We start from the raw sequence: 9,909 nt of genomic DNA, 5'->3' as shown, positions 1-9,909 counted from the left end.
ACAAAAAAGCCAAAAGGAAACCCTTAAAGCCTAACAACATGGAATGTACCTGTAATCCCATTATTATTATTTTTTTTTGTAATCCCATTATTCAAGAGTCTGAACAAGAGTCTCAACATTTTTTAGCACCAGTGAAATTAGAAGAGAATCCGTGTTTGAGGCCACGCTCAGCAATCTAGCAAGATCCTATCTCAACCTGAACTATGCCCCCAAAAAGCCAAAAATAAATAAATAAAATAATTAAGAAAGAGCTGAGAATGTAGGGGAAAAAAAGAAATGAGAAAATAATCTGTCTTAGCCCATATTTTCAGAGCATTTGTGAAAGGGCCTTTAAACGTGACCGACATCTCTTTCCTAGGTACTCATGTACAGGGGTCTCTGTGCTTTCCCGCTAATGGCTCTGCCCTGTAGTGTTAACATTGTATAATTTCTTTCTTTCTTTTTTTTTGCGGAACCGGGGATTGAACTCAGGCCCTTGCACTTGCCAGGGAAGCGCTTATTCCACTGAGCCTTCTCCCTGGCCCCCCAACATTGTATAATTTCTTTTCAAGCCATTCATGGTTGTATGTTCAGTGTTCTGAACAGAGTCAGGAATGTTGTGGATATCATTTACTCACCAAACAAGAATACTTTTTAGCACCATGGAATTATATAATCAATAGCTTTGGCAATTTACATATGACATAAAAATTAATAAGGTTGTCATACCAAAAGTGGTCTGTATGGTCAGTTTGACACAAAGATGTCTTAAATTTTAATAGGGATATAGTGCAAATTGTCTTACTTCCTCTAATTTATTTTTTTGTTCTTCTGAACAGACTCTTAGATCCTCAGACAAACACTGAAATAGCAAACTACCCTATCTACAAAATCCTCTTCTGTGTCAGAGGGCATGATGGAACGCCTGAGAGCGACTGTTTTGCTTTCACTGAAAGTCATTACAATGCAGAACTCTTCAGAATACATGTCTTTCGGTGTGAAATACAAGAAGCTGTAAGTCTTTAAGAGGAAAAACTCTACAAATGAAACTTCACTAGTGCTTCCACTGTGATTACTGAGTGTCTGAAGTAACCCATTGGCTACTTTTTATTAGGTTAGATAAGCCTTCTGTTTCCAACATTGACATATTTGCAAACCACTCTTAAATCCAGTCTTGTTACAATATTTAACATCCTTTTTAACACTGAGGAAATAATTTTTGGTTAGATTTGTAGTGTTCATAAACATTTCTTTCCTTTTTTCAATCCTCTTTGGTGGTTTCTGGTGCTTTCTTTTGAGGCCCAACACATAATATACCCCTCCCCCCAAAAAAAAGTAATAGGTCATAACCTCCTCAACGGTAGGTAGAGGTTCAGCTTTAATGGTGTTTTATGTCTTCTGATAACAGCCCGTTTCCTAACATGTCTGGTTGTAGGTAAGCCGGATACTTTACAGTTTTGCCACTGCTTTCCGCCGTTCTGCCAAGCAGACCCCACTTTCAGCCACTGCCGCACCGCAGACTCCTGACAGTGACATCTTTACCTTCTCTGTGTCTTTAGAAATAAAAGAAGATGATGGTAAAGGTTATTTTAGGTAGGATGACTTTATTTATTTTCTTGAGTTTTTATCAGCATGGTATAATTATCTGTCATTCAAGGCAACTATAAGTCAAGTTATATATACCTTTCATTTCAAAAATGATAGCTTTTTCAGCGATTTTTAAAAATTTATTGGGGCTGGGGAGATAGCTCAGTAGAATAAGTGCTTCCTTGACAAGCGCGAAGACCTAAGTTCAATCCCCGGTTCCACCAAAAAAAAAAAAAAAAAAAAATCATTAAAAAGAAATAAGTACATTCATAGAAGCAGGTGTAAAAATCGTAAAGCAAAACCCACCATATGGGGAACATCTTAATACCTTGATTTAGTCACACTTAAAGTTAAAAATTTCAGCAGACATAACAAAAAATGAAATCTGTCATTTGCAGGAAGAGAATACAATGCCAGACCACCACACTAAATGAAATAAACCAGATACAGAAAGTTAAATATCACATGATTTTTCTCTTACATGAAAAACCAAATGAATGAATGAATGAGAAATAATAAACCAAATCTATTATACTGTATTTATTTGGTTTGTATTTATTTGGTTTGATTGGTGTGCTGTGTTTTAGCTGAAGAATTTAAGTCTTTGAAATCGAATTTATCTAAATACATAGAGAGGAGAGTGATGAATGCTTTGTGTGAAGTGTAACCTACATAGAAATAACTGGTTTTGGTTTGGGTTTTTAAGTAAAATGATAATTGTCAAAGTGGTAGGAAGAATCCTGGAATAGAAAATCAACTTATGTTTAGTTTAACTATTACTATTATTAACAATGTGACCATTTTCAAGTTTCTTTACATCTCTTGGCGGTAGTTTCCTTACTAAATAAGATGGTAAGACTCTAAAATCCTCTCTAAGTTTAAAGTGGTTGTAGGAATACTGATTTTTTTTCTCTACATAGACCATATCACAATAGGATGCTTTTAAGAATCGTAAGTTACTTGTACAAGCTTTTGTTTATAACTGCCTCATGAAATGTTACATGAAATTATGAGAATGATAAATAAGTTCTAATAATTGCTTTTGAACTAACACAATGACTGATTCCTTCTTTAGGAAAACTAGTAATGCTTGATCTCCGTTCAGACCTTGGTATTGTCATGCCATCTGGTGGTCAATTTAGGGTACGGTGAAATTTCAACTTTGATTTGAGTACTAAAGTACTGTCTGTTTTGAGCATTATGCTTTCTCATTAGCTCCATTTCCATTCTCAAAGCAATGCTGTGAGACTTTTTTTTACATATACGTTTCTGCCCTGAAAAAGGCAATATACAATGTATAGGATTTCTAATTTTTTTTTAAAGAAATAGGTTGCTTTAAACTGTATTTTTCCCCTTTATTGAAGATATTTATGGTACGAATAGGAAAGATAAAGTTATCTTGGTGGAGAAGCACTGACATGACTTCTAACATCAACCTATCTTAGTACACTAAGCACAGATAGCCCTGTCCCATTTACTCTAACACTAAGGAGGATACATAACAGAAAATCACTACATGGTCTAATTTCCTTAGACATTTGTTAAGAGCTTCTGTTTTTACTGAATTTGCATTTAAACACTGTTGTTAACTCAATCTAGTGAAGAAATCATTGAAAAATATGTGTCAGATTTGAATTTGTCCAATGTAGTTCCTTTATCCAGTAATTCTGTAATATATTTCTGAATTTAGGGGCCAGGGAAATAGCTCAGTAGTCTGAGTGCCTGCCTGGCAAAGGCAAAGACCCAGGTTCAGTCCTGGATACCGCATGCTGTGTTAGCCACTGAAACTGGGTGTGGTGGTGCACGCCTGTAATCCCAGCACTGAAGAGGCTGAGACAGGAGGGTCACTATGAGTCTGAGCTATGTAGCAAGACCTGGTACCAAATGCATAAATTAAAGAAAAAATTATCTCAAATATTGATGTGTCCCCATATTATTTACTTGTTCTCTGTAGTACTATGTACAATATAATATCACAAGATTAAAAAGTTATTCTTAAATATTAATAGAGTGGTTAAAATATGGTATACCCTTATGATTTACCATCTAGGGAAGGGCCTACAGGGTGTTCAGGGTCTGTTTACTAGATCAGACTCTAGTGATCCTCCTGTTTACAGCCTCCCAAGACCTGGGATCACAGGCATGCGCCACCATGCCCAGTCTCTGATTTACCATCTATTCAATAATACTTATATAACATATAATGTAGTTCCACCATAACAAGACTAATTGTCAGGTGCAATGGGAAAAACTAATGTTCTTTTTTCCATTCCTGAAAAAGAATAATTTTTACATTATTATGGCTAGAATATAGTTTCTTAATATAGTCCTTAGGGCAATGGAACATTTTATCATTTTATTTATACCACTCAAACTTTTTCTTTCTTCCCTTTCTTTCTCTTTTCCATCCATCCTTCTCTCTTCTCCTCTCCTGTCTCTCTCTCTCTCCCCTTTTCTTTGTTTTCCCTCCCTCTCTCCCTCCCTCCCTATGTCTTGTCCTATTTAATCCATCAAACAACCTCCTGAGATAAATTGAGTTGATATTTTGCTTGCCATGGAAATTAAGCCTAGGCTTTAGTTTTCTTAATTTATCAATTACATCTTAAGTTCCCTGTTTGGATCTATTCAGTGGCATACTAAAACCAGAAATATAATTTAGGCCCCTAACATTCAGTGAGGTGAACTCCCACTGATTGTACTTTCCACTCTACTTCCTGTTAATGCAGCCCTTTTAGATTCATGGCACCAGAGACAACTTGATATATGCTGTTTTAAATTGCTGAGAGATGAGATTATACTTACTTACACTTCAGCATCCACAGAACATAGAGACCAGCGTTATCTACTGACAATTGAAAATTGAGACCCGTCTCCTTATAGGTGAAATTTCTATCAGCCACAAATATTTAACAGTTTGGTATGCAAAAGTTTTCTTTAAATGTGTTTGTCATTTCTGGATTGCTTTGCTATGATTCTTTGATTTTGTAATATGTTATAAAATATTTTTGAATTGATTTCAGATGGTTTCATTTCTTCAGAGCCACTTTTAGTTTGAGGAGGTATTTAGAGCTTTTATCTGGCCACTTATTTTATCTACTTAGGGTTCTGTTGGTATATTAACTTTGTATAGAAATACGATATAACTTAGACCTTTTTCATATTGGCTGACTGCCATGGTCAAATGTTTATCATTGAGAACAAAAAGAGCTAGAGAAAGTGATGTGTAGAGACTAGGGGTTTTTTGTTTTTTTGTAAAGAGTCTTCTTTGGGAATATTGTTAATACTTTATTAAGCTGATACTTAGTACTCAGTATTATTTTAGTAATTATAAAGACTTATATTTACTCAAAGGAATTATTAGGCAGCACTAGCTTGTCATTGACACTGTCTTCTTTATCTCTTTAAAAGGCAGCTTTTAAAACTCAGAATCTAAGATTATCTTTTACATTATGTATTTTTTAAAATATCACAGTAGGCTGGGGAGATAGCTCAGTAGAATAAGTGCTTCCCTGGTAAGCGCAGGGTTCTGAGTTCAATCCCCAGTACCACCAAAAAAAAAAAAAAGAAAATCAAGTAATAATACATTCATAAAAACCAATGAACATGTATAAAAGAAAGAAAATCACTTTTTGTTTATTTGTTTGGTTTTTAGTCCTGGATACCAGATGCCATGCTGTATACTTTGCAACTGTCTAACTTCCACAGCAATGGAAGAAAAAAGCTAAAATCACATTTTAGGAGGCAAGAGTAGCTTTTATGTATAATTTAGTAGCTTATCTAATGAAATGTCCACATTAAGAAGCAGATGATTTTTTACTTTTTTTGTTATTGTTTGAAAGCCAGGCATAGAAAAGGATCAAAGATTCCAAGTCTTTGTTTAATACATTGTTTTAGTATGTGTCAGGAAAAAATAACTTGCAAAATTAATGAAGCATCTTGTTTTATAGTGCTGTTCCAAAAGACAAGGACAAACAATGCTTTAAACTACGCCAAGGAATTGATAAGAAGATCGTCATTTATGTGCAACAAACAACTAATAAAGAACTTGCCATTGAAAGGTAAGCAAGTTTAGCTTACCTAAGTTTATTTATTTATTGTGTTTTAGTACAGGGTCTACAGGGTCTTACTACACAGATCAGACTCATAGTGATTCTCCTGTTTTCAGCCTCCCAAGTGCTGGGATTACAGGCGAGTACCACCATGCTCAGTCTCATTTGTCATCTCAGTGCATGCTGAGGGCAAGGCCGGCAAGGCGCACCAGGGATTGAGCCCTGGTCCCTGCATCCTGCATCTGCTTAAGCAGGCGTTTTAGTCTGCTGAGCTATCTGGCCGGCCCTTCTATGTTTAGCTTGAATACAAATTTTGGTTTTTGTCAGTCTAATGGAGCTGTTATATACTGTATTAAAATATATTTGCAGGGGGCTGGAGAGATGGCTCAGTGGTCTAAGGCACCTACTTAGAACAAGCTTGGCAAAGCATCAGGGACCGCGGTTCAATCCCCCAGCACCACGTGCCAGCCAGCCCCGCCCCCTGGTGGGCTGAGCTGGCCACACACACACACACCTCTCTCTCTCTCTCTCTCTCTCTCTCTCTCTCTCTCTCTCTCTCTCTCTCTCTCTCTCTCTCTCTCTCTCTCTCTCTCTCAAATAAATAAAAAAAAAAAAATAAAAAATAAAAAAAAAATATATTTGCAAAGTATTTTTTTGTGTGGGGAATTCTTTTGTTTATTGAAGTTAATGTTCCATTACTTTTGAAATAGCTGTCATAATAATAATCAGCTAGTATGTCATTCTTAATTAACATGTGGTAATAAAAAGTAAACAATTTGCTTATCTCAAAGAAGTAAGTTATTATTTTCACACCCCTAATTTATTGCTAATTCTAAATGTCTTTTTCATCCATGATATATTTATAAATATAACTTCATTTAAATGTATTTCATATGTGTTACCATTTTTCCAAATTTATTTTAGTGTTTTTTTTTTTTTTTTTACAGGTGTTTCGGTCTTCTCCTTAGCCCAGGAAAAGATGTACGAAATAGTGATATGCACTTGTTAGATTTGGTAAGGCCTTTTCTTTTTTTTTTTTTTTCTTTAACATTTATTTATTTATTGTGTGTGTGTTTGTGTGTGTGTGTGTGTGTGACCAGCTCAGCCCACCAGGGGGCGTGGCTGGCTGGCATGTGGTGCTGGGGGATCGAACCGTGGTCCCTGTGTTTTCCCAAGCATGTTCCAAGTAGGTGCTTTTTAGACCACTGAGCCATCTCGCCAGCCCCTTGGTAAGGCCTTTTCCTCAGAAGACATATATTATTTACATAGTGAATGTTTACGTATGTTTAGGGAAGTGTTCTATATAGGCTACAAGACAGTATACAAAGATAAGGTCATAATAATCGTAAGAAGATACCCATCCTTATTCCTGATGTGGTATTTCCACATTCTTAGTCTCTGTTTTTTTGTTTTTGGTCTTTTTGAGATAGGGTCTCACTATGCAGTTCAGGCTGGACTTGAACTCATTTTGAAGCACAGGCTGGTCTCAGACTTGCAGTGATCCTCCTGCCTCAGCCTCCCGAGTGCTGGGATTACAGATGTGTGCCACCAGGCCTGGCTTCCAGTCTTAGTCTTGATTTCTTGACTTTGTAATGGTAATATGATAATTCTTATATTGATGTGAGAATTGTGAACTGTCATTTGCTTACGGATAGCAAGAGATGTTAAGATTGATACAAATGATAATTTTCAAAACTAAAAATTGGGCTGGAGAGATGGCTCAGTGGTCTAAAGCACCTACTTGGAACAAGCTTGGCAAAGTACAGGGACCACGGTTCGATCCCCCAGCACCACATGCCAGCCAGCTGCGCCCCCTGGTGGGTTGAGCTGGCCACACACACACACACACACACACACACAATAAATAAATGTTTAAAAAAAAAAAAACTAAAAATTATGTTGTGATTATTTGCTTGACAGTAGAATTCAACATAGATTAAAGTAGTGAAGTTCCCTGTTCAGTTTGATATGTTTTTAAGCATGTACTGGCGAACAAATGTGTAAATGATCAACATATCTTTAATCTTAGCTGTAACCATTCACACATTTAAATCTGATCCTCTTTTACATATATTTTTACATCTTTTGTTTTTCAAAAGTAGTAAAATGGGATTTGGCTATTGTTAACCACTTCACATTAAAGTTTACTTTTACTCTTTCCTTAGGAGTCAATGGGCAAAAGTTCAGATGGAAAGTCCTATGTTATTACTGGCAGCTGGAATCCAAAATCCCCTCATTTTCAAGTGGTAAATGAAGAAACTCCTAAAGGTGATACAGATTGCTGTCATGAACAGAGCTTTAATCATAAGAAGACACCCATACCTTAGGACCACTTGCTTGACCACTGTTCAGTGTTTACCCAATTCTGGTGAAACAAAGAATTTGAATAGCTTTTAACTTTATTATTAAATTCAACCTATAAATGAAATGCTACTTTTTGCTGTTTACTTAGTTTCATTTTTTTTTGCTTCCTGTCTGCTTTTTTAAATGTATTTAAAGTATATATATACTTTGAATTTTTAGATGTGTGGGTTGTCTCCACAAAAAGAAAATTTAAATTGTGTAAATAAGTTCATAAGTACACACCCAAAGAGATGTACACTATTACCAGTTTTGTAAAGCTTTTCAGATATTCTAGCATAAATAACTTCCAAGGTATTTCATATACCTTTTTTTTTCTTTTTCTTTTAATGTATTTGGTTGTTGCAGGGTCTCACCACACAGCTCGGACTCTAGTGATCTTCCTATTTTCAGCCTCCCCAGCACTGGGATTATACAGGCTTGTGTCGCCACACCCAGACTCTGGCTGGCGGGGCTAGTGCAGCATATGCCGGGGATCTAACCGTGGTCCCTGAGCATGTCTAAGTTTGCCTAAGCAGGTGCTTTAGCCTGCTGAGCTGTTTCGCCAGCTCCTCATATTCTTGAGTGACATTTAATAACAGCGTGGTATTCTATCCTAAAAATATAATTTGTTAAATGAATGCCTCTTGTTGAGCATTATTTCCACTTCAGCTTTTGTGTCATTGATAGCAATGTAGATAAATGGATACAAGAGATAAATAGTTCTAAAGTGTAATACACCATTAATAGACAAATTTAAAAGCTGAGAATTTGTGTCATTGGTGAAGTTAATGTGAAAGAGCCACATGACACTTTTATAAAACAATACCTGTATATTTCGTAAACTTTAATATGTTAATGTGTTTAATGCACTGTCACTTACTAATTGTAATTCTGGGAGTCTACCCAATAAATAGAGTCACATTACCGAAACAATTTCAAAACAGTGATTTGTCTAATTACTTTAGATGTTTATTTAATTGATGATTGGCCTTAAGATTTCTTGGAAGTTTTTACTAACATTGTTTTCTTTTGCGTTAATCATATAAGCAAATGGATTTCCATCTTTTTTGTTTCTCCTCTCTCTAGATAAAGTGCTGTTTATGACCACAGCTGTTGATTTGGTAATAACAGAGGTACAGGAACCTGTTCGTTTTCTCTTAGAGACAAAAGTTCGAGTTTGCTCACCTAACGAAAGATTATTCTGGCCCTTCAGCAAACGTAGTACTACTGAAAATTTCTTTCTGAAACTAAAGCAGGTACTAAATGTTTTTGTTGCATCTCACTTTCTCCTAAACGTAAAGATCTAGGTTTCCATTTGGTGTCATTTAGTTCAGATCTAATAAGGGTGTATTCTCTTTGGTGTATTTATATCTGTTTTTATTTTTGTGTTTGTGTTTTCGAGACGGTTTCACTGTGGTTCAGGTTGGCCTTGAGCTCATCTCTGCAGCCTACTCTGGCCTCAAACATGCAGTGTTCCTCTTCCCTTAGCTCCAAGTGCTGGGAGTACAGGCCTGCACCAACTTGCCTGACTGATGTCTTTATAGCGGACATATTTTTATTTCAGTTTATTCGACTAGTGTCTTTTCACTGGACATAAAATTCTGTATTTTTTGTTTTCTTTTAGCACTTTAAAGATCAATCTAGTTTTCCGGCTTCATCTGATGAAAAGTCGGTGTATGCGTTTATATTATTGTTCTTTTGAATATATAATTTTTTTTCTGACATCTTTTTATTTTGATCTTTGTCGTTTGTACCATTAGCCATGATATGTCTGAGAATGATTTTATCTCTTTGTCTGTTTGGATTTGCTGGGCTTCTTGAATAAGTTTCTAAAAACCAAATTTGGGGAACATCTAGCACATCATTACAGCTTCTTTTCCAGTCCCCCTCTCTTTTCCTCTAGTATTTCATTTACACATATTTTATTTTATTTTATTATTTTTTTTTTTTT

At 35.7% G+C, this 9,909-nt stretch overlaps 1 protein-coding gene across 4 annotated transcripts in view; it reads left to right on the top strand.

Annotated features, from left to right (window-relative positions):
- Rabgap1 (RAB GTPase activating protein 1) overlaps window positions 1–9,909 on the top strand; it is a 185,262-nt gene that overhangs the window by 60,730 nt on the left and 114,623 nt on the right. For all 4 annotated transcript variants that reach the window (XM_023701620.1, XM_004641599.2, XM_023701621.1 and 1 more), the window contains 6 exons: window positions 819–993; window positions 1,415–1,572; window positions 5,514–5,624; window positions 6,563–6,629; window positions 7,781–7,883; window positions 9,045–9,214. In XM_023701620.1, the coding sequence (XP_023557388.1) occupies window positions 819–993; window positions 1,415–1,572; window positions 5,514–5,624; window positions 6,563–6,629; window positions 7,781–7,883; window positions 9,045–9,214 (784 nt within the window). The remainder of the gene's footprint in view (window positions 1–818; window positions 994–1,414; window positions 1,573–5,513; window positions 5,625–6,562; window positions 6,630–7,780; window positions 7,884–9,044; window positions 9,215–9,909) is intronic.

The sequence above is a fragment of the Octodon degus genome, unplaced genomic scaffold (genome assembly GCF_000260255.1).
Source record: "Octodon degus isolate 3935 unplaced genomic scaffold, OctDeg1.0 scaffold00138, whole genome shotgun sequence".
NCBI lineage: Eukaryota > Metazoa > Chordata > Mammalia > Rodentia > Octodontidae > Octodon > Octodon degus.
This window is presented reverse-complemented; position numbering and strand designations above follow the sequence as displayed.